The sequence below is a fragment of the Dryobates pubescens genome, chromosome 19 (genome assembly GCF_014839835.1).
Source record: "Dryobates pubescens isolate bDryPub1 chromosome 19, bDryPub1.pri, whole genome shotgun sequence".
Taxonomy (NCBI): Eukaryota; Metazoa; Chordata; class Aves; order Piciformes; family Picidae; genus Dryobates; species Dryobates pubescens.
Window position 1 is genome coordinate 16,822,850 of NC_071630.1, and position 24,018 is coordinate 16,846,867.

The 24,018-nt window shown below is 40.6% G+C and overlaps 2 protein-coding genes across 5 annotated transcripts in view; both read left to right on the plus strand.

Moving 5' to 3' along the window:
* The window catches only part of LOC104307851 (uncharacterized protein F13E9.13, mitochondrial), a 26,345-nt gene extending 23,351 nt beyond the window's left edge, over positions 1–2,994 (plus strand). The window contains exons 7-9 of one of the 2 annotated variants that reach the window (XM_054169925.1): positions 1,989–2,084; positions 2,353–2,484; positions 2,918–2,994. In XM_054169925.1, the coding sequence (XP_054025900.1) occupies positions 1,989–2,084; positions 2,353–2,468 (212 nt within the window). In that variant the 3' untranslated portion in view covers positions 2,469–2,484; positions 2,918–2,994. Of the gene's footprint in view, positions 1–1,988; positions 2,085–2,352; positions 2,893–2,917 lie in introns of those variants that run through there. The other variant, XM_054169926.1, reaches the window with a different exon arrangement.
* LOC104307831 (protein C19orf12 homolog) overlaps positions 2,959–24,018 on the plus strand; it is a 26,702-nt gene continuing 5,642 nt past the window's right edge. The window contains exon 1 of one of the 3 annotated variants that reach the window (XM_054169929.1): positions 2,959–3,006. The gene's annotated coding sequence lies outside the window, so the exon portion shown is untranslated. Of the gene's footprint in view, positions 3,007–22,685; positions 22,774–23,542; positions 23,615–24,018 lie in introns of those variants that run through there. The other 2 variants (XM_054169927.1, XM_054169928.1) reach the window with 2 other exon arrangements.

A 24,018-nucleotide genomic window follows, 5' to 3' on the forward strand; every position in this document is an offset into this window, starting at 1 on the left:
ATGCATTGGTATCTATGTAAAGCAGATATGGTATTTCTTAAGAGCATGTAGATACTATATAAACAAAAGCGATTTTTCTCGAACAGCATTTCAGTAATAATGTTATAAATAACTACAAATGAGTTATGTTGTTGCTGTAAGCAGGATGACTATAAGAATATAAAATATGCATAGGATTAACTGTAGTTTTAATCATACATGCATGATCAATCTTACTCGCTTAAAATTTTCAATAAGGACTGTGTGGAATGGTTTTATTTTCGTGTTAGAATGTTTGGAAGAAGGAGTTATTGTTCCTAGGTGGAAAAAAAATGGTAGGATATGTGACCAAAAAAAGAGATTCAAGAGCATTTTAATTGATCCTCTTTCTTTGGTGAAGTAGGAAGGCAATAAATAATTTGTCTTCCTTGAAGCATAATGAATAAGTTAGGCTTCTGATGAACTTCATTTAAAGAGTTTTGAAGCAGGCTTTTATATGTTAGGTTCTAACCATCTTCAATCTGCTTATTGCCAACTAAAGCCATTTGTATGTTTTTAAAGGTCAGAAATAATGCCTCACAACATTTGTCTTAAGTAAGGGATGAAGCATCCAGGCCTATGGGTGACTGTTAGGATGGTCAGTTTGAAAGGAAAAGAAAGAGGAAGATGCTCACTGGATTTTTTTAAGTTTTCTGGGTTTTTCTTTTCAGACCCAAGTTCTGCAGTAATACATTCATAACTCCTTTTTTCTTTTCTTTTCTCTTTTAAATAATCTGTGGGTAGCCTTTCCAGGGTCAAAGAAGCCATGCCCTTCATTTTATTCTGAAAAATATGAACTACAGTAACTGAGCCATAGGTCAGTTTCTGCACAGTCAGCTCTGTCAGAATGAATGTAGTTCATAGTGGATGTGATTACCTGAACCACAGACTGAAATCTACCCCTGTACATGGGAGATAAAGTGGATATGTCATATTTTGAGACTTGTTTAGATAATTTGTCTGTTTTTCCTTTTGGAACCAGGAAAAGAGAGAGGTAATTAAGGGATGCAGAGGGATGTGGTCAGGCTGGATCCATGGGCCAAGGAAGGTAAACTTTATGAAGTTTAACAAGGCCAAGTACCTGGTCCTGCACTTGGATCACAACAACCCCATGCAATGCTACAGGCCTGAGCAGAGTGGCTGGAAAGCTGCCTGGCAGAAAAAGACCTGAGGATGCTGGTTGACAGACACCTGAACATGAGCCAGCAGTGTGCTCCAGTGGCCAAGAAGGCCAACAGCATCCTGGCCTGTATCAGGAATAGTGTGGCCAGCAGGAGTAAGGAAGTGATCATGCCCCTGTACTGAGTACTGGTGAGGATACACCTTGAGTACTGTATTCAGTTTTGGCCCACTCACTACAAAAAGGACATTGAGGTGCTGAAGTGTGTGCAAAGAAGGGCACAAGACTGATGAGAGGTCTAGAGCTCAAGTCTTGTGAGGAGCAGCTGAGGGAACTGGGATTGTTTAGACTGGAGAAGAGAAGGATGCGGAGAGACCTTATTGTTCTACAACTACCTGAAAGGAGGTTGTGAGGTAGGAGTTGGTCTCTTCTCCCAAGTAACTAGTGACTATAGGACAAGAAGTGGTTTCAAGTGGTACCAGGGGAGGTTTAGATTGGATGTTAAGAAAAAATTGTTTACTGAAAGGTATGCTACCAAGACCCAAGTTTAATTTCTTCCACAGTGCTGAAATGATCCTCTGATATGCGACCAGGAATATTCTTCCGCACCATTTCATACAACAATAGAATGCAAAGTGAAATAAAAGAGAGATTTTCTTTAACAGCTGTTCAGAGCTAAAGGTGTTCTTTCACCTTTAGTGGAGTTTTTTCATTCTGTAGTGGAAGTAAGAATTACTGTGATGATGAGTTTCTCGATAATCACCGTTATTGTTGAAAATGATGCAAATTAGAGTCTTGATAAAGTTTCAAAGATGAGACTTAACCCTAATCTTGGATTTCTTCTCTTCAGAGGTTAAACATGCTGTGAAGATTCCCGTGCTGATTGGGTCTGGAGTGACTCTAGAGAATGTGAGGAATTACATGGATGCAAACGCTCTAATAATTGGTTCGTATTTCAAGAAGGAAGGGTATTGGGCAAATGGTGTTGATCCTGACCGAGTAAGGAGATTTATGGAACACATAAGTAAACTGAGAGAATGAGTTTGTCAGCAAACAGTGGATTTTTGTGTGTAAGTGCAGTATGATGTATCATACAGAATAAAGCAAAAATGTGCCTGAATGGCTAATAACATTAAATGAAAATGCACATCATAACTAGCTGGGAAGGATGGTGACACTTTACAATAAACTGGTGCTCTGATGTTTGTTTCTAGGCAGCGCATTTCTGTGGCACTCAAAGCCATCATCAATGCAAAACCAGCTCTCAGAAGGCTTGTGTAATATATTCTCCCCTATAAGTAAAATGCTTATGGAGTTTAAGAATTTGTAGTAAATATTCATCACAGGTGAGCTGAGTTTTGTTTTGCCTATGAGTACAATATTGAATGCCCTAAGTTTACAGCTAGGAGTATTGTAAATTGGACAAGTTAATTAGCCTTTCAGTTTTCCCATCTGTAAAATGATGATAATAGTGCCTACATCACACAGGGGCTGTAAGACATAATAAACAAATGAATATACAGCATTTTCATCTTCTCAAATGAAAGGCTCTATTAAAGTTCAAGATCGTTATTTTTTCATTAGAATTGTGCATTTATTACAAAAATGTAGTAATTGTATACACCATACAAAAATGTAAGATAATTGGGAAATTGCTTTACTTACAGTTCTTATTAGAGAATAAATGTAAATAATTGCATTTTAACTGAAGTCAGAATTTAGTCAAAATGTTTTTGCAAAAATTGGAAATTTTAATAGAGGTTTATTGTTATTTTTCAGCAAGCTCCTATAGCTTTGTACCTCTCCAGACTAGTATTAGTCTGCACAAGGTGTAATTATGATAGAAGCCTTTCCACCAAAGCTGCCAGGTAAACACAGATTGTAATTTTTACTGTAAAATGTAAAGGAAAAATATGACAGTCTCACTGGATATGTTGTAAGAGATTCCCTTTGAATTTGATCTTTTGGCTCTAAGCAAGATTCAAATAACCCAAGCAATACCTATTATGTCATGGCTGAGGAAGATGTAGGCTTATGTTTTCATTCTGTGGGACTGGATGCTAAGTTTGTCCTCTGGGATCTCTCTGTCCTTGACATCTATGCATGATGCTTCTACTGATGCTAATGAAAGTCATTGTAGATATCAAAGTAAGTCTATGAACACATTTTTTTGTCTTAGCTGGCGGCGTGCCCATGCTTCTCAGAACAAAAGATACATTCTCCTTCCAAAGGCAGAAAAAAAAATAAACATTTTCAAGAAAGTTCATTTCATTAACATAATGGTGATTCAGGAACATCACAGCATGAGGTGAAGTCTCCCTGTGTTTCTTTTTTCTGGCCTAGGCTGTCTCCCACATGAAAAGCAGTGAAATGGTTTTGGTGTGCTGACCTCCTGGCAGAGAGCTTCTTTAGACCCTGTGACAACCATGATATTCTTCTACTTCTCTCCCTTTTCCTCCTAAATGTGCTGACAAAATCTCAATGCATAAAAATCCTTTCAGGTGCTTGATTATTGTGGCCAGGACTATTTTTTTCAAAGTCCAAATTTGCACAGGTGTTTTAAACTGTCAGGTGTTTGGACTTCCATCAAAATTAACAGTTCTGTCCCAACCACTTCTCTCCACCATTTCTCTTGTGCCTGCAGGAGCATTTATGTGGCCTCATAGACATTATTAGTAAACTGATTCTAGCTGAAAGTTGGCCCAATCTTGTAAAGCCACACTTGGAGCAGGAACAGGGAGAGGAATAAAATACAGGTAATCTTCCTCCTTCCTTGGATCTGCAGCTCTAACTCCAAGTGGTTGGTTATAGACAGTGCAGAAATTAATGAGGATCATGGAGAGACTTTCTAAATCTGTCATCCACACACTTATTCATCCACAGCATATTTACCATGTAAAGCATTGATCTGCTTTAGTCTTTTAAGTTCTTAGCCTGAGTACTAAGTTCAGATTTATGTCCTCCTCCTTGTGAAAAACACAATTCAGTGTGCTTAAATGAATATGTATTTTCGCTTGTGTATTTAGGACTGTCTTCAGGTCTTTCACAAGTTGCATGTATTTCTATACATCACTGCACAGAATATTTAATGGTGATTGTCCCAGTAGGTGTTTTCTAATATTATTGTTACCAAATTTGAAAGTTATGTTCACTAAACCTGTGAGAGAAGTTGACATGTAAGCAATAAGCAGTAGCTAGAAGAGTAAACATCTTCAAGTAATCACCTGGAAACTACAACACATACACTGATAAGGGTTTTTCAGGGATCATAACTTCATAACTATGTTTTAAAAAACCCTGATTACAGTTGCCAGAAGTCACATCCATCCCTGTGAATGTGTTACCTAAAAACTCAGAAGTGACTGAGACTCAAATGGGGTTTCACCTGAATAGAAGGGGTAATGAGAACTTCTTCAGTGCTGTATGCAAGATGTGGTCAAAGTAAGGTCATACACAGTAGTCTTTGTAAGACAGAAACCCTAATGAGTTGGTGTAATATTCATAATATGCAATGAATACTGTAGACAGCACTTAACATTGTCAGAAGTTCTTTTAACACACCATTGTGTGACACTTATGGAAGGACTAGGACATAATTTGGATCTGTATTGTTACATATGAAGGGTAAGTGCAGAATTTAGGGAACAGAAGTAAAGGAAAGCTGATTTTAAAGCCTAGAAATGTGACTGATCACCAACACTTTATCATTCTTTGTGCCAAAAGTATTTGTCTAGCAGCATTAAGCATCTGCTTGCCTGTTTCACACAGATGCTGTAAATAGAATTTGACCTTTTGTTCAGAAAGTGTTTGAATATTTAATGTAAAAATATGAAGTTATCAGAAAGGCTGTCTCTTTTGGGAAGAGTGTTCAATTTTTATACAGCCCAAGTTGTTAAAGTACTTTGGAGCGTGAACAACTTCAGAGCAGAACAAAGCAGGCAGTGCTAATGTGTAGAAACTCCAGAAGTAAATAACAGCTGCTCAAGAAGACTTCTATTAAATATGTATTAATTAATTTGAAGTGCATCACTTAAATATGTGAAGAGATTATCTTGTGTTAATTTACATTAAAACACACAGCACTTGTTAGCCTCATTACAGTATCCTAAGTATATCCTAAGCTATCACCTCATCCTACATTGAGCATTTGGTTGGGTGTTGATTGCTTTCGATTTGCCCTTTTAAAATGTCAGATAGTGGCCTCCCTTTCTTGTTGAATCTCTTCTTTCTCTCAGGTTTTGCTCTTGCTTAGTTGCAGTATCTGTGTCTGTTCTGTGCTGAGCAGAAAAAATTAGAAATAGATTATGAAAATAAACAGAATTGCCCACAGCTCAGTTCCCTGATGTGCCCACCTGAACTTCCTGTGTGGTTCTTGCTGTTAACTTATGAACCAGTATAGAGAACATAAATGCCCATTTGTGTAGCAAGGTTCAGTATCACCTTTAGTACAGGAAAGGTACCTAATCAAATGGGAGTCTCTTTAGTGCAATTATAGATAAATTAAACTCTGGTAATGGTAGACTTTGTGGTCAAAATCAATATCTTAATATTAATAAACCTTCATTCCATGCATAAAACTTAAATATTTATATCTGGACCTAATAAGACAGATTATTGCTTTACCTACTTTGGTGCTGAAAATATGTAAGCTTGTAAGATTCATGGATCATTTTCCAATGGTTTATTTGCTGTGTCATTCAGGCAGCTGATCCCATTGCTAAGCTGTTCTTTCATTTCATTATTTTGATTCTGCATACAATGTGGTTACAAGCTGGAGTCCACTTGTTGTTTCCTGCACCTATTCCAACAAACTCCTCACTGGGGAAGAGACATATAAAGGAGTTACATATAAAGGAGAGACATATAAAGGAGTTGCAGGTAGGTCATGGCATAGCAGGAAGGGTGAAAGAAACCAAAATATTTGGCTTTAGCAAAATCTGGAAGTCCATGACAAATTGATATGTTGTGTTGTTCTCGAGAGAGAATTGTGTGGGGATGTTTGCTGTAATTTCAGGTTGTTTGCAGCCTCTTCAGTTAAGACTGTGAGTTCACACTGAGGTTATGTTTCCAAGATCATCTCTGCTGCTATGTGTGCTTAGGGAGACATTTTTTCCTAAATGAAAGATGAAGTTCTGCAGGATAATTATGGTAATAAGGGATGATATCTGTAGCAAAATTCACAGCTCCTTAGTTTAAGAACAGATTTAGATGTATGTATCTTCAAACAGAAACTATTAAAGGTTTGCATTGCAAAAACTTCATTTGCTTCATGCATCTTTGCCCTTACATCCAGTCAGTGTTTGCTATGCTGAGGAATTCAGAAGTTGTGCTTAGGAACAGAACTGTCTGTGGCTTTTTTGTCTTGCATGTGACCTAAATTTTGTCTTGTATGTGACCTAAATAATAAATTGTTCAGAAAGGGTGGAGAATTGGGCTCAGATATTATTTTTGTGGGCTAACATGCTATGATGTATGCTAGAACTGACCCGCCACTCTACAGTCTCAGCTGCAGAATGCCATCAGAGCCCAAAATCCTCCAGAGACAGAGCTGTATGCCTGCCTTAGAACTGTCAGGGATACCTGCCCAATTAGCTCCTTGCTTTTGTAAGAACCAGTGCTTGTACTGGGGCTTGCAATAAATTGTTCATGTTCAGGTATTATGGAACTTCTCACTGTTTCCCTGCCCTTCCTTCCCCTTCTCCTCTTAACTATTGTTCAACTTGCAGTGACAAGGATTATTTGATCCTTTGAACACTTGTTTTAGGGGTTAAAAAGCCTGTTCCCCTTAGGATGTCTGCTAAAGACCTGTGTTAGGGCTAATAACTTCAATCCCGTTGTTCTCATATGGTAACTAGTTAGGAATCTTCTATTGATAATTCTGCACTTGGTCAGGATTGAAAACGTTGCAGTTTCCTGACTGCATTCATATTCCTGACATCATCTGTCAAAAAGACTTTGACACTCACTCACTCGGGTCCAGACAGACCTATTAAATACTTGTCCTGGATTATTCTCCAGCTGGTAAAGTTACTATTTGCCTATGTGCAATCTCAGGCCTTTGACACCTTCGTAGATGACTCCCTTTCTAACCTGTGCTTTGCACACAGACAGAAACATTGCTCCTTCCTGTCAGCCTCTTTAGGTCTGCAGCAAGTAGAGGAAGCAGAGGCAGCAGCTGAAGTGAAAGCAAGGCCAGAGGATTTCTAGCAAAAGGTTTAGAGTAATAAATGCCTTTTCACCCCAATCTCGAAATGCACGAAGAGGAAAGCCTTTCAGATGTGACAAGTGACAAAAGGGTTGCAATTCACAAGGTAGTCTGTTTCTTTGTTTATAGTTTGAAGCTTAGAAGTAGTAAAGGTAAGAAGAGTCTAAGGTGTTTCTTCTTACACACTTAAGGATAGGAAAAGATGTGAGGGTAATTACCTTGATTAAAAATGTTGATCTTATTGACAGATAAGATGTCAGAAGGGGATTTTGCTGATTTGGGGAGAAACTACTACTCTCTGTCTATGTTTAACTTCCCTCTTGTCAAATTTTCATTGCTTCAAAAAGTAAATTCAGTGTTAGCAAACAGTTCCATCATGTCTTTTTCCAAGAGACATCACTCTTCTTGTAATGAATGGGATGGAGATACTGTTTGGTTGTGTAGATCACTGAGTTTTTTGGTGCTTCATGTATTAAACTGCAGCTTCTACTTCTGTCCTACTACCTGTGCAAAGGGAGATGGAATATCCAGTGTAATGGGTAAGAGTTGATGATTCAGTGGGTACTTAGGAATTTTCTATTACTTAGTGAACAACAATAAGAGGACATTGAAATAATGTTTTATACAAAAGTAGGAGGAATCCTGAATTCGGCGGTAAACACAGATGAAAAGGATGGCAGCACAGTAAGGGCAAGAAAAGATGCTCAAGTTTCCCACAGTTCCTGCCTCATTGTTTATTCCATCTTCCTGCTTTTTCAGTTTGCCTCTCAAGCCTTTCTTGTGCATATACATAGATTATAGTATGCAGAAGACTAAGAATAAGCTGAAGGCAAAAACTGACTTAATGAATACATTCTTGTGCGAGAGAAAAGAGGTTTTTTTGTCCACAGATGCGCACAGAAAAAAAAAAACAGAAAAGCAGCTGCCCTTAGAAATGGAGTGAAAGTAGAGACGAGTGCCACGTCACGATGCTTTAGTCAAAATCCAATGTGTTTGAAGTCTTTGAGAGGATCTGTACTGTTGTACAGGGATATAACCAAGAGGAGAAACAATAAGCTGCTTCTGGAAAAATACTGCAAGTCTGAGATACTGAGTCCTGAATAGTGCTGACTTTTTGTTACCTATTAGCTGGATAATAAGGATAAAAGGAAATAACTTTCAACCATTCTGTTATGGTTGATAATATTAATAATCACTTGCATGTCAAAATCTTCTCTTTGCTTAACACCAAGCTACAGAGGTATATTCATGTATTGTTATCTTTCAGAGGAAGATCATGAAGGGCACAGAGGTCTTCCTCTCTCCACTGCAGGTAGTTTGTATTTTCTGAAAACCTTTGTGGGCAGAGACAGCATAAAGATAATGAAAGACATTTATGTGGCAAGTGGGAGAGTAGATGAGATGGAGCTGAGATACTGCAATCAAGTGAAGGCTTCTTGGGTCACCTGGCCTGCAGAGTTAAGAAACTAGGGATGTAGTTGGTCAGTAACAACTTACTAAATTACAGAGTATGTGCAGCACACCCCTGAGGTGGTAAGCACTGGAGTTTAGGTGAACCAAGATGGCTTATTTTTCTCCTTACACTATTTAAAGTATCAGCTGAAGCATTCCTACAACTACCTGAAGGGAGGTTGTAGACAGACGGATGTTGGTCTCTTCTCCCAGGCAGCCAGTACCAGAACCAGAGGACACAGTCTCAGGCTGCGCCAAGGGAAGGTTCAGGCTAGCTGTTAGGAAAAAGTTCTATACAGAAAGAGTGATTGCACATTGGAATGGGCTGCCTGGGGAGGTGGTGGAGTTGCCATCACTGGAGGTTTTCAGGAGGAGACTTGATGGGGTGCTTGGTGCCATGGGTTAGCTGTTTGGGTGGTGTTTGATTGATTGATGGGTTGGACGCGGTGATCTTCCAACCTGGTTTATTCTATGTATTCTATGTATTCATGAGAGCAAATGCAGTTGGTGGCATTTGGGCTGAGGAAATTATGGTTTGTAATATTTTTCTAACAGTAATTTGAGATCTTATAGTATAAGTATCTTATAGTATCAGTATCACAGTATCACCAAGGTTGGAAGAGACCTCGAGGATCATCGAGTCCAACCTGTCTCCACAGACCTCATGACTAGACCATGACTTATATTTCTGTCAGGCACTGAAAACTTTCATGTTTCAGGACTTTTTTTTTTTTTTTTTTTTGGGCACAGCCTTGATCAAGTAGCCCAAAATATTACAGGATTCCTCTGAAGCACTAGCTGTGGCTACAGCAACGTACCCAGAGAAATAGATCAGTGGTCCAATTTGCTTTGACAACTCCTGCGTAACTAAAAATAGGAGAAATAGAAGAGAAAATTTGTAGGGGTGGTAGTAGCTTGTATGTTTCAATAATTTATCAAGATTCTAGAGCACAGATTTCCTTTGGGAAATATTAGTTCTTAGGTTTACAAAGTGCCTCAGTTGTAAATACCCATAAAAATGACAATTTGGTAGGTCGTATTTATTCTTAGGCGGGTCAAAGGACATTAGCGTATTCCTACGAGATAAATCTGCCAAGTAGAGAATTTCTTTATGTTCTCAAATCACAAAAGTGCCTCTTACAGTCAAGGAGAAAATGTCACATTATTGCCAATCAAGGACAACAAGCAAGTATATTGATTTCTATCCAATAATTTTTGCTCCGCTCACTAAGTTTTTATCACTGAAACTGGACACGTCAAGGGATTGAGTTTAATATATACATATAGTGCTGATTTATTACAGGAGGGGAAATACAGTCTGGCCTTACTTCAGCTCCATATTTTAACACTTACTTTATTCCTTGCATGGAAGCTTGCAATGACTTTTTCTACAAAGTATATAACTTTCAGATATCCCTGGATGTGCACAAATCTTCAGGTTGCCTACACACACATTGACTGTTAGAGATGCACATGCATCCTGCATTTGGTGGTCTTACAGTCTTCATTTAATTTAAGAGTTTATACATGTGGAAGTCTGTAGTATGGTTGCATAACTAAAGATAAGCCTGGGGAGACTGGAGTGGAAATTGGAGGGCATATAGGAACAAAAGGTCTAGGTGCTACTTGCTGAGCCTGCTCTGAAGATGCATTGGCTTTCACCTCATCTGTGTGTTGTATTTTACCTCAGCTGTGTATTGTAAAGCCTTATGTATAAGGGCTGTTTACACTGGAATGCAGCAGAAGGCTACCATCATCCTTTTTGGTCTCTTATTGGTAAAACTTAACTTTTTGTGGTCATTTTTGGTTGATAACTGCACATCACTGCAGAGAGTTTGGCCTGCTCCACAAATGCAGTGTTTTTGAATTCGCATGAGAACTGTGGCTTATGATAGAGGTGCAGTCTTCTTGCCTTCATGATAGAGGTGCAGTCCATGAATGACTTCTTGGAAGGCAAGTGCATCTAAAAAAATAAATGGAAAAATCTTCACCACAGAGTTAGAGAATGGTGGAGGTTGGAAAGAGCACATCTAGTCCAAGCTCCTGATTCAAAGCAGTCAGATAGAACAGGTGGCTCATGGTTACCTACAGGGTAACATGTATTTCAGTGGTCAAGGATAAGATATTGACTCAAAACACAGGCTGTGTAAGTCAGCAGGAGCAGGTATCTGCTAATTTCACTGTGATAAATGTATGGACAAGTACCGAAGAGAGCAGCCAGTTCTCTGTTATTGTGTAATTACAGGTTCTGCTGTCCTCTTCACCTGTCTAGGCAAAAGACCTGAGTTTTGGTAGCTCTTTGGCCTTCTAAGGGCTGGCAGCCTTTCCATAGAATAAATAGATGCAGAAGCAGCTGATGGATTTGGATTTGCTGCTCATGCTCATAACAATGTGGAGAAAACCTACTCTGTATTATTTCCTGTTGGAGCAGGCAGAGTGATGTATGTTGAGTTTATCCTGACATGTCCTTCTCCAGCCAGACATTTTGTCAAGAGGTTATATTCAAGGTTTATGTATGTTTGGCAAGATTTCCAGATGTCTAGTAACCCCAGCCTTTACTGGGCACGTTAGCAAATCCTTTCTACTGTGCATGTATAGCAAATCTGACACTTGCTGGAAATGCCACTGCACATGGTGTGCACACTGGCAGTACATCTGATATGGTTGGAGCTCTTGTGTTTGTGCTTTCCTGTGGATTTGCACAAGCACAACACATTGAATGCCTCCCAAGCATTTTGGATTGACTGTGCATGTTAGACCATCTGTAAAACACATGTACTGCAGGTCTAACGATGCTTTAAGGGTTTGACACAGTGCATACACTACACAGCTTCTGGTCATGCATTTCAGTACAGGAGTAGTTCAGAACAGGACCATGGGGCACTTGGGAATCAGGCTTTTCACTAGGAACATCTTGGAAGACTTCTGCCATAGGAAGAAGCTGACTTTTGGTTTCTTCATTCTCCTGATTTGTTCAGTAAGCCTTGTCCTACTGTCAATGTGCTTCCCTATTGCACAGCTTTCAAAAGGATCTGAGAAGGCCCTGGTTTTCAATGCTGGGGGTCTGTGTGTCTTGACTGGAACATATTTTCTTTACCAATGGGAGTTCAACCCAGAATTGGAGAGAGATGGTGAACAACTAGGAGCTGAGAGGAAAATATGATTCAGGGTATGCATTATCCATTTCCAGTGTCAGATGGCAATGTTGAGCTATGTCAGTCACCTTCGAATCACCTCTAAATATCAGGCCCAGAGTGAGACAGTTACAACTACTTCCATGCCCCTGTCACCTTTCCAGGTAAATACAGAAAGCTGTAGTTGTCAGAGCACTGATGAATCATGTCTTCTTTCTATCCAAAGAGCCTTGGGCTTTTTTCCCTCCAAACATTTAAATTACTTGCAGGGCTGACAGAAAAGCTGAAGGCCTCTTTTTCTTTTTTTTTTTTTTTCCCTTTCTTTTTTTTTCCCCCCTCCCAAATATCCATTTGCCTTTCCATTTATCTACTTTGATCTAAAGTATAGAACCTGATGGATGCCCTAGGTAAATCAAACATTTTCTGTCTGCCAAAACGGTTTTGCAAATGCTTATTTCATGCCATTACCATTTTTCTATTTCTAGCAGTAAATCAAAAAGTATCAGCCATTCATCCACTTTAAAAGTAATGCCTTGCCTTTGCATAATTACACATACCCAGTGGAGATCTGTGTGCACAGTAAATCTATTCCTTTAAAAGGTTTCGCCTTAAGTACCGCAGTGACATAAATTGGTGTAGCGCAAATTTATTTATTTAAAAGGTTTAATCTTTTAACTGCTTGGGTAACTGTTATACTTCCATTGTTTGATTTGGGTGGGGAGGGCTTTTATTAATGTATCAGATTTAATTCTGCAGCAGATGTTTATGTAAAAAAAGCCTCGTTGCTTAACAGGACTCGCAGCAATTAATAGGTGTGTGTAAATTTATTTTCATTACAGGTTTGTTCTTAACTGGTGTTCAGGGGTTCTTCACTGTATCTCCAGTAGATCCTTGAGAATTAAAGAGCTTAACAAATGTAATGAGCAAACTTGAGAGAAGTATAGGTAGAGAAGTTCTTCCTCTAATACATTAAGTAGATCAGAGGTTATCAACTGTCCTTTTGGATCAGAATTTATTGTGGTGATTGCAATCATACAGCTTCATAGCTGTGCTGAGGAAGAGTAACAAATGCTGGGAAGAGGAGCTTGGGGAAGCAGGGATATACCCCATCTAGACATTGGGGAGCAGGTTTGATAGTGGTGGTTTGAATTCAGTTGATTTACATCCTTTGAAAGCCTGACTGATTCTTGATTGCATTTCGCACTAATATTGATCTGTAACACCAAATAGTAAGCTTTCTTTAGTGTTTAGGTTGATGAATTGATACACAGTCTAGTCCAACTGTTCCAGCCAACCTGGTGTGTTTTCAGAAAGATGTGTGCACTGAGTAGAAAGAAAATGCACTCATAACTGGTTTGCAGTGGTTCTTGATTATTTTAAGGGCAGGACTGTGTGATGTAGTTGTCTGTGACAGAGACTGGATTAATAAGTGACAAAGATGCCTCTTTGAATCTTCTGTCCTAGAATGTGCTCATGGGAGCTGCTAACTGGAAGCAGTGGAGATTGCAGCCTTCCCCACTGAAACAGCCTCCCCCCTGTTCTGCAGTTGGGAACTAAAGGAGCCTCCTTAAAGGCTGCAGGAGTACCTCATCTCCCATACTGGCACAATCTTTGTCTTCCCATGCTGTTTGCATCGATGCTAATCAATGTTAATTATGGTAGTGGGGCCTGTGATGTACTCATTATAAGAGCCATCCTATCTCTCTGTGCTTGTACAGTCTGTAAAACAATAGAGCCCTGATTGGGGTTCCCTAGATGCCACAAATAGTAATACAAATTGTTATAATAATGAATACATGGTTCATGGTGTAAGACAACCAAACTCAGTTCATACAGCCTACTGAAGCATCACTTGATAATTCTGTTTGCTGTTACCACTAACTATGGCATACTGGATATGTCTTGACAGTTGGGGCCTCAGTGCAGTAAACCATTTAAGCTTTTGTTAGTGTTTAAATAGGTGCATGCTTTTAAATTCACATTTTGGTCTGTGGTTGCTAGTGTAAATGTATGCTTAAAGTTAAGTGTGTGTGGAAAAGCTCTTCTGACTCAGCATCAGTAGTGAGTGTATTACGACTGCTCCATGATTATACCGGAAGATGATGGAACAGTGTACAAGGGTATATGTTTCTTTAATAGACTAAAGGCTGTAGGTGCAAGATTGGGAAGATGCTTCCTCACAAGATCTGGACAGTTGGTTGGATGCAGGTTGTAGCAAGGATTGCCACCTCCTGGAATGGGGGGGAAGCCAAGAGCTGGGAGCTGGCACTTCCCTTCTTCCAGAGGCTACAGTCTCCATCACAGTGTCACTCCATGCTGGGCATCCTTGTACTAAAAGCTGATACCTATGGGTGTGGTTTTCTGCTAGGAATTTGGTTCAATTCTACTTCATCCACACTGGGAATTTCAGCACCATTGTTTATATGCATCAATTAGTATAAAGAATTGCTATTCATCCCCTGACTCTGCATCCACAGGCCTTGTGACTTCCAGTGATGTAAAAAGTCTCGTAATTACTTTTTTTTCAGAGAAAGTATTCCACAAAGCATCCCATATTGCTTGTTACCTGGTTTGTTATGGATATTGGTTCTAGTTCATTTTTTCAACTCCCAGCAGACTGCATGCCTGGATTTTAGTTACCTATGTGTCAATTAGGTGTTTGCTTATCTGCCTGACTTTAGTTGGTTCTCTGTTGTGTACCACACTGCGTCTACAAAGCCTGTGTAACAAAAATCTTTTAAGTTGCTAAGGTGTTACACTTCCTCTCTTGAGTGTGTATGTTGTTTTAAAAGGAATTTGAGTCAGTGCTGAGTTGCTTCTATGTTTGTACTTCATGCAAAAATATTTAGTATAGCAGCCTTTCAGTGCCTTACTGAAATTTCATGATCTACAGCACACCCTAGTGATATCTGGAAATCATAAAGTTAAACCTAGTCAATTTTACTTGGTTATGGTGAAGCAAAATGTAGGATTCCACTAAGTAAAGTCCAGGGAAATAGATGCCTTTGTATCCATGATGGGAAGCAGGTCAAAAGCCTTGGTTTACAGAACAACAACCAAAAAAAAGCCTTAGAAATTGAGACTGTAAGACATTCTTCTGTGAAGAAACCCTCTGTGTCATGAATTTATCTGGTTTGCAATCTATAATGTTAGACACATTTTACAACAGACCATGGGGAAAAGCTGCCTGGCTTGTGTGAGAAAAGAGTATTTGTTACATTCCCTTTTAGACTGGAGAGAGCATGGAAAGAGGAGCCAGATGTAAATAAAGCATTGTGAAGAAGGCCCACAGGCAGTCTTCACAGGTCAGAAGCCCAAATTGTCATTTGCTGTCTTATGGCCAGAACATTAACATCGGTGCTAGATACTCATTTCCTCCTTTTACAGATGATAAAGTCACTTGGTTTTTCAGGTGTTGGTACCTCTATTTTGTTTTCAGCAGCTCACAGGTCCTATATGATCCTGCAAAAAGGATGTGCACCTGCTTAACTTTTTCAACTACCTTATGCTCACCCTTGTCTGGATTAGGATCTATATTTCAATAATGTTATTTCTTTTTAAGTATCTGAATGCACAGAATGGCAAGGGTTCTGAATTGGATGCTGTCAATCCCCTCAACAGAAGAGAAAGCAGGTTTGAGAAGAACTCTGAGAAAGGTGTTTAATTACATAGTCAGGAAAGGAGGCAGATACTTATCAGAGGTGATATCAAATTGGTGATGTGTGGATAACATTGAATGGAAGTGAAAACAATATAAGCATCAGAGAAGAAGAGTGCAGGCTTTGTAAGTTATAGTGGTTGAAGCTAAATCTCGTGAATTCTCAGAGAGAAACAGAATTCATCAGCGAGATGAGAGTTAACAGTGTCCTAACCTCCCAGCATGTGAAAGCTGTACCCAGTGTGCATTGCAGATGCTGCTGAGCATTCAAGCAACTTGTACAAGTTCAATGTGTCTGTAGAGTTGTTGTTGTCATTGTTCACTGTGTGTGCTTAAGCCCCAAACAGCTAAGCTGCCCAGATAAAGCATGTTTGGCCAGTGAACGTTGCCTGCCAGCAGTCAAGCAGTGCTGAGGCTATTCTTGTTTTCACAGAGGGCCACAAAGCCCTAACAACACTGTATATACCAGTACCCTTGACCAGCTTGCAGCTCCCCCTTGGCTCAACTGAAAGATCTAATCCTGTATCTCTGTGAAATCTACAAAGCATTAGTTGTTTATGTAAGACAAAGTGGAGTTCTCCTTCCTGGCTCACACGTGAGAAATATCTAGTATTTTGAGGAGACCCAAATTTCCTCTCAGACCCCTGGCATTTCACTCATGTTATATAATTCAAACAATAATGGAAATAAGCATTTTTTAAATGTAAATAAAACCAAAAAGTTTGCAATAATTTATGGTATTTATTTAAATGACATGCAAATCACTTTGTGAAACTTAAGGGGGAGCACTGCAAAACTGAAACAGCACAATTGTTTCCCAGAACATTCATTTCAAATCCACATACAATATTTCATTCATGCTTAATTATTTCCCCAATGCTAGTCTAAGCATTACTAGTTTCCTTTGTCTTTTTGCTTTTGCATGCAGTGTGATTAGCAAAACTGCTTGTGCTCTACCAACTCCTGCACGTATGGGGTTTAGCCTCATTGTTCAAAGGGTGGAGCAACAAGCAATATGAACACTCCTGCTGCCAAGTTTGGCACACGTGAGCCCGCCGAAGTACACAGATATCACCCGTTTCATTTAAATCCCTGTCCATATTTTGCGTTGATACCATAATGACAACTCCATTGTCTGGGTGTATTATTTGAAGCAGCTTTTCTCCCATTGTTTGTGCACTGTAATCCTTGAGGTTTCTGTAGTCATCGTGAGCAGCTTACTTGAAAGAAATCACTTAGCTCTCACAGATCACTCCTTCTGAACCTGCTGGCAAAAGAACAGCCCATGACTAAAGCGTGAGACCTGTGATCTTTCTGAAGAAAATCTCTTCAGTAGAGTTTATAATTTGTTGCTTTCATGAGGCTCTGTTCTCAGGGTTTGGACTCAGTGTTATCTTTTGTCCCCCATGGATTTTTCTATGAGGCATGATGGGAATGCAGGCTGAAAAAAAAAAAAGACTTAATAATGCTGGCCATGGATGTGTACCCTAACAACATTTTACACACAGTTCAAATACTGGCAAAGGGAGACATCTACTGTTTGACAGAAATTAAGGATAGTTGTTTATTCTAGTTGCAGTGAAATCTTAGCCTTTATTCTTCTTTGGTACAGAGAGTGGCACATCCTGCTGTGAGTCTTTTTAACAGGCTTTTGAGAACTTAATGCTTGTCTGCTTAGGGCAGAATGGAAGATCCCCTGGAACTTATCATAGAGAAGAGGCTGCCCAGTTCTTTCCCTTTATAGCATTCAGTCATGTGCTCTTGGTCAAAGCCTTGGGGCTTTTTAGTCTGTAGAGGAGAAGACTCAGAGGGGATCTAACTCATGTATATAAATATATGAAGGCTGGTGTCAAGAAGGGACAAACTCTTCTCACTTGCACCCTGTGACAGGACAAGGAGCAATGGATGTAAACGACAGCACAAGAAGTTCCACCTCAACATGAGGAAGAACTTCTTTACTGTAAGAGTCAGAGAGCACTGGAACAGGCTTCCCAGAGAGGTTGTGGAGTCTGCTTCTCTGGAGACTTACAAGACCTATCTGGATGCATTCCTGTCTAACCTGTGCTAAATTCTCTGGTCCTGCTCTGGCAGGAGGGTTGGACTTGAAGATCTCCAGAGGCCCCTTCCAACCCCTAACATCCAGTGGCACTTGTCTCTTATGGTTGTGTATAAACATGCTGTTTAGGTAAAGACATTTGGTATTAGCTGTTCTTTATAAATTATACCTTTTACTGGGTTTGAATGCACCTCATTCTAATCCTGAGACAGTCATTTATGATGTTTTTAAGGCAGTGGTTCCCAAACTGAGGTCTGCAGAAAGCCAGCAAAAGGCCTCTGTAGTTTGTAGGACATTTACTATTTTCAGCCTCCATAAGCACCAGGTTACAGTACAGATTCCTGGCACCACTGAATAGTATCAAGCATGGAAATAATATCAAGCTTTTAAATGTCATCCTTTGATACTTCATACTAGACTACTTTGTTCAATAGCTGAATTTACAATACACATTTTAGATCTGATTTTGAACTTCATCTACTTTATGCATGCCCTTTAATTAGAGGTTTGGAGAAAGCCCAGATGCAATTTTCTTAGAAACATCCTGCAAAAGAATGAGGAGTGGAGGAAATGGTTATAGGAGATTGTCCCATTTTTAGCTCCTCCCTGGAAACCTTGCAGGTATTTTGTGTAGCTCTTTTTTAACCAAGATTTTATTTGCACTTCAGTGTTCATACATGATATAACATATAAACATGTGAACTAATTTGAGGACACTCTTAAATTCGGATTTGCTGTAGCTTTTCCTGGAAGGGTCACTGTGGCTACTGTGTACCAGTAAACACAATTACTGAAGTAGGCTGCTCAGAAAGTAAAAAAGCAGCATAAATGATTACCATAATAAGAATCTAAAATAGCAGAAGATGTTTGCAGTTAAGCATATGCATTAAATACCTTTAACAGCTCACTGGTATAGTGCTAGCTAGCAATGTATGCTTTATTCCAAAACATTAGCCTATATTTTTGGATCATCTTTTAAGCCTGAGATGGTACAAAGCTATTAATAGTTTTGTAACCTTCTGCACCAGCAGTCCATCTTTTTGGCATTGAAACTGATTTTGCTCGACTTGGCATTTTATCACCTGAGAGTGTGCAGGGAGACAAAAGAAACACTTTTTAGAACATCAGTGGAATGATTTAGTTCAGTCATACTGTTCTTCAAATTCAAACCGTTTCCTACAAGCTGATGAGGCAAAACTCTTATTTGCTTAATGCCACATAAGGTACATTGAAAGGCTGTGAAGAGACAGATGTTCTATATCTTCACTTCATATGCAAAAACCTGTTATATCCTTTATTTGCATTCAATTAGAAGTCAGACCCTGATGAATATCTAATGCAGGAAATGGGGGAAAGATTTGCCATCAAGCATATGCTTTGCTTGTGGTAGGATCTCTGTAATCTACTATTGTGTCTTCCTATAGTGATGTGGTCATTTTTACTGTGTTGTTTACTCCTGCATGCATAGAGGTGAAGAAGGTTAATAGATGAAAATTGGAGTTGGGTTCCTGGTTTTAGAAATGTTGCCTTTTCTTGTCATACAGAGTTTTGGAGAAAATGCTGTTTCTTTTAAACAGCCATTCTGCAGGTGCAAAATTTCCCCTACTAAGTGGCTCTGTTTAAGGATTTAAATGCTATACCACTACTTATATATTAATTTTCTTTTTCAATATAGTTTTGTTTGATCTTGTGAAGCTCATAATTTTCCTGGTAATCCTTAGTATCAGGAACTCAGAAGTTATAAAACTGCACTGCTGTCAAGAAGGGAAGAATCAGATTAAAAATGTAATAGGAAGCAGAAGTAGCAGAGTCTTGCAGAGGAGATGCTGTTACCCTGCAATCTGGGAGTTTATAGTATCTAATGAGAGAGAGAGAGCTTATAGAGAGCCATAGATGTTAGACACAGATAAGCAAAGCAGCTTTCCTTCACTGCAGCACAGGTTCCCAGACTTCTGGGGAAACTGATGGAAATCTCTACCTTCCTAAACTTGGATATGATTAGGCATATCTTCTACCCCCTTTCTTCTCTGTGGGCCACTCCCATCACACGTTCTGGGGAACACATGACATTTCTTACCTTTTCTTCTTTTCTTCTTGTTTAGAGTAACATCGTAAATTAAACTATCCTCACCCATATCCAGGCTAACACATTGACATGAAAGGGAAATCTCGAGCATTTTTAAGTGCTTTGCAGTCCTAGGCAAATGGAGCTGCATTACTTGCACATGTGTCAAGTCCTGAATGGTTTTTTCCTGCCATTGTGATAGTAGGAAATTTAAGGATATATATTTTTTTTAATACAATAAAAAATAAGAGGTGCAACTAGGTGAAATGACAAAACTAACTCTTGTCACATACAGTTGCCTAATCCTTGTGTTTTCTCCAGGAATCTTTGACACAGAAGGAAATTTAGAGAAACAGCTTTCCTCTGTCCAGCAAAATTAAATGCCTTGTTTTAACAAAATATGTCATGGCTTCCTGTGAAGGTAATAGGTATTTCAGATAATTACATTCAGCTGTTTCTGGGCAATTCCTCCAGAGTGAGCCAGCTCCTGATGGGCTTTTTCTCAAGAGCCTGTAAGGAGCAGACTGAAAGACGGAATGAAACATTCTGTTAGTAGCAATAGCCTATCTCTGGCTAAAGTCATTCCTAGTGGCCCTTGACCTATCTTCTAGTATGTCAAAAGCTGTGAAAATATGCAGTGAACCCAGCACACTGAGGACATGCTGAACTGGCTTGTGGTTATTTTGGGATTTGCTTTATGTTAGGGAAGGGCTTGACATAAATCTGCTAAGTGTCTCCTCAAATGAGAATGCCAATGCACCATTGCTGTGGCTGATTTCTGATGCTTGCTTTTAACAGATGATTTGAGGATTTGGAAGCATGACAGGGAATTTATTTTGCCTTGATTTTTAAAAGGATAGCATTCCTAGTAACCTGAAGAGGAAGGTGTAAAACATCCAAATGAAGGAAATTAAATTGTGAATCAATACTGATAAAGGGGACAAAGACAACTGTGATACAGGAATAGCAATGACATCTAGTACATTTAATAGCTCAGCATACCACAGTGGATGTGGTGAGGTTATTGGCAGGATCTGATTTGCAGCAAGACCAACTTGAACTGCTCTCACTCCACCAGCAACTAGAATTTAAAAGGCATGTGATCATTTTTCGCAGGTACTAATTACTTGTTAAGAGTAGACGTTGACATATATGAACAAACGCTGGAATTACAGTGACAGATGCAGCCAGAACACACGGTGCTATACAAGAGAATACAGCCGGCAGAGGTGTCCCTTGTCGCATTTCGGATGACCTTTGCCGCCGCGCAGCGTGGATCCGAACCCTTGCGGTGACGATGGCCGCGGCGGGCTGCAGGCAGCCAGCAGATGGAGCCGCCGGGCAGCAAACTGGTCGGTAGGACAGAACAGGGACCTTCACTCAACGTTTGCTGGGATGTGTTCTGCAGATTCACGTACATCGGGTAATGTTTACCGAGGAGAGTAACGACCATGCCATCAGATGTTGACTGGTAATTATGTATGGAATCAAATCGTAATACAGCTGATGGCATTAACCAGGTTCTCACTGACTGCAAGAGTCAGAATTTCTCTAGGAGTGTAGTATGATTTACAGCATACTTAAAGGATACACTCTACACTCATATACTGTCTTTTGTCTTACATATTCATTTTAGTAACTTCTATCATAAAAAAATAATCTAATAAATACCTGTTTATACAGCACTAATAACCTGCATTAATTGTTAAGCAGGGTAGTGAAGTAATGATTAGGTTTTGGATAGAATGATAAAAATTCCTTCAGTGGTTGACAGACTTCATTGCTTTTAATTTTGCTCCTTCTAAAGCTGCTTACACCTGGAATGTGGCATGTTACTTTTTAAAATGTACGTGGCATTTTAGTTCTTTGCTCATTTTAGGAATCACATTTGCTTTTTACATCCAAATGATAAAACCCAAGAGCACAAGTAGACCTGTAACATTTTGAGTTGTTACACGGAGAGTTGTTTTATGTAATCATGTAGAGCAGGAGGAGAAGTCACCTGCGAAGCCACAGGAAAGGGACAAAAATTGTGAGTTACATTGATCATTCCCTCATCGTGTTTTTGTATCTTCTTAAAAGGAACTGAGGAGAGATGGTTAACCTTAAAACAGAAATGAGTTGGCAAACCCTAAGACCTCTGTTAATAATCTATTATTGGGAAATGGTCGAATTTTTGACATTAGACAGCAACTTTTGGAAGCCTTTATTGGTGTTAAGGAACAGTACGATATTTCAAGAGCCATGTGACACAGCTGTTGAACGCTGCTTCAGTGCACAACTTATGACTGGTGCTCTATCGGCCTAGCATACTGCACTTCAACCAAGCTGATGACTGAAAAAGCCTGGATGAAAAGTATGCAAAAACATTCCCAGATTATTTTCTCAGATTAAGGCCAGGGACGTTCTAATGGCGTTCTATTGCAGGCAGTCCCTTCCTTCTGTAGCGGCTCAGCTGTGCTCCCGAGGTGCTCTCCAGAACAGCATGCCCGGCAACGCTGTGATTCTGTAACACCCTTCACCACAGAGGCCGTGCCCACGCACCGCAGCATCAGATGCTTTCTAGGGCGCGTTGGGCTGTTGCAAACGAGCGCCGAGCTCCCGAGGCCGGGTACACCGCGCCTGGCTGGACCGGTGCGCGGATCCCGCGGCTCAGCAGTCGCCTCGCGGGCCCTGGACCGGGTTTGCTCTCGGTGCCACTGCGGGGGCAGGCAGCAAGCGGAGGCGGCACGCCAGCACCTATTGCCTAACGCCGCTCCGGGTTAGGCGTTTTCCCCGTGGAGCAAGCGCGGGAGCCGCTACAGAAGCCAGGCTGACTAGCGGAGGAAAGCTGGGCCGCTTCCCCGAGGCCTGCCACCACTGCCCCGCTCCCCGGCCGGCGCGGAGCTGAGGCAGGTTGCCGCGGGCCCAGGGCTCCCTCGCGGGCAGCCACCACCCCAGGCAGCACACAGCGCGCCCCGGGGCAGGCAGGACGCCCGGCTGCGCTCCTCCCCCCGCCCCGGCGCCGCTGCAGTCGTTTCCTGCCCGGCCTCCTGCGAACCGGGCGCCGCGCGGTGCCGGGTGAGGTAGGCTGCGGGAGGAGGCGACGGAAGGGCGGGCCGCGTTTAGGGCTCGGCGCAGCCCCCCTTGAGGGGATCGCGGCGCTGTGGGACCCTTTGGCAGGGGGGGGCCCACTGACTCCTCCGCTTCCCGAGGACCTTCCCCTACCCTTCCACCGCGGCCCGGTGGGCTTGGCTTTGCGTTCACGGGGGCCGGGAAGATCCAGGAGAGGTCGGCCGCGGCTGCCGGGCTTTATGGGAAGCGGGGCCCGCCAGCGGCAAGGGGCGGGCGCGGCAATAGGAGCCTGGGCCGGGGTGGGCCCTAACCGAACCCCGGCAGGCTGCTCTGTAATCCAGCCCTGAGGCCGCCCTGGGTTGGAGAGCATCGTTTGGGTGCGGCGAGAAGAGCCTTACAAATCCTTAACCTCCGATTTCTTTTTTTCCCTCCTTACACCGCGGCTGTTTCAGCCGTATTAAACCAGGAATTGGCGTTTGTAGAGGAAAAAAAAGAAAAGATAGCTGAAGTATAATTAAATTCAGGCTGTTTGAAGGAGTTTATAATTACATTTTTTGTTCAGCCTATTTACTCATAAAGACTTAAATAAATTTTAAATCGTTCATAATGTTGATTAATGAGCTGAAGTTCATAGTCTTGTAGTGAGTCAGGAAAAGCATCTTCAATTTTCAGGCTTAGTATAGATTGTCTAGCAAATGCATACCTTCCTTACCATCTCCTAATATAACTGAAATTCAAAAACTTGAACATCTGAAGATGCATACAACCGGCAGCATAAGTATATTGTTACAGTAAATGTTTGTAGATGTGGTGAAACCTCATGGTTGGGAAAGAAGAGGACCAAGTCCTGAGGTAAGAATGGCAGTTAAGTGTGGCTTAGGCTTTGTAAGTAGGAATACCAATAAGCAGGAATGAACCCTTCCTTAGCTAAATAACTGAAAATTACAAAAGGCAGAGCAAGGCTCAAAATAATCTATTTTAAGCTAGTTTTGCTGACTGCTAATGCCAATCATGATTTAAAAGAGACCACTTGCTTTGCAGATTTTAAATGTGAGGCTGGGCTCTAAAGCTAGGATTTTCAGAAAGGGATGATGTAGGAGCAGAAATGCTACTTGGGCCAACAGCACTGCATATGGCCTATTGGTGAGAGCAGTGCTGCGTATGGACCAGTTCTCTTTTTGCATATTGGAGTATCCTAATTCCATGCCTGTCCACCAACTATTACTGAAATAGTGAATTTCTGACCTGTTTAATCA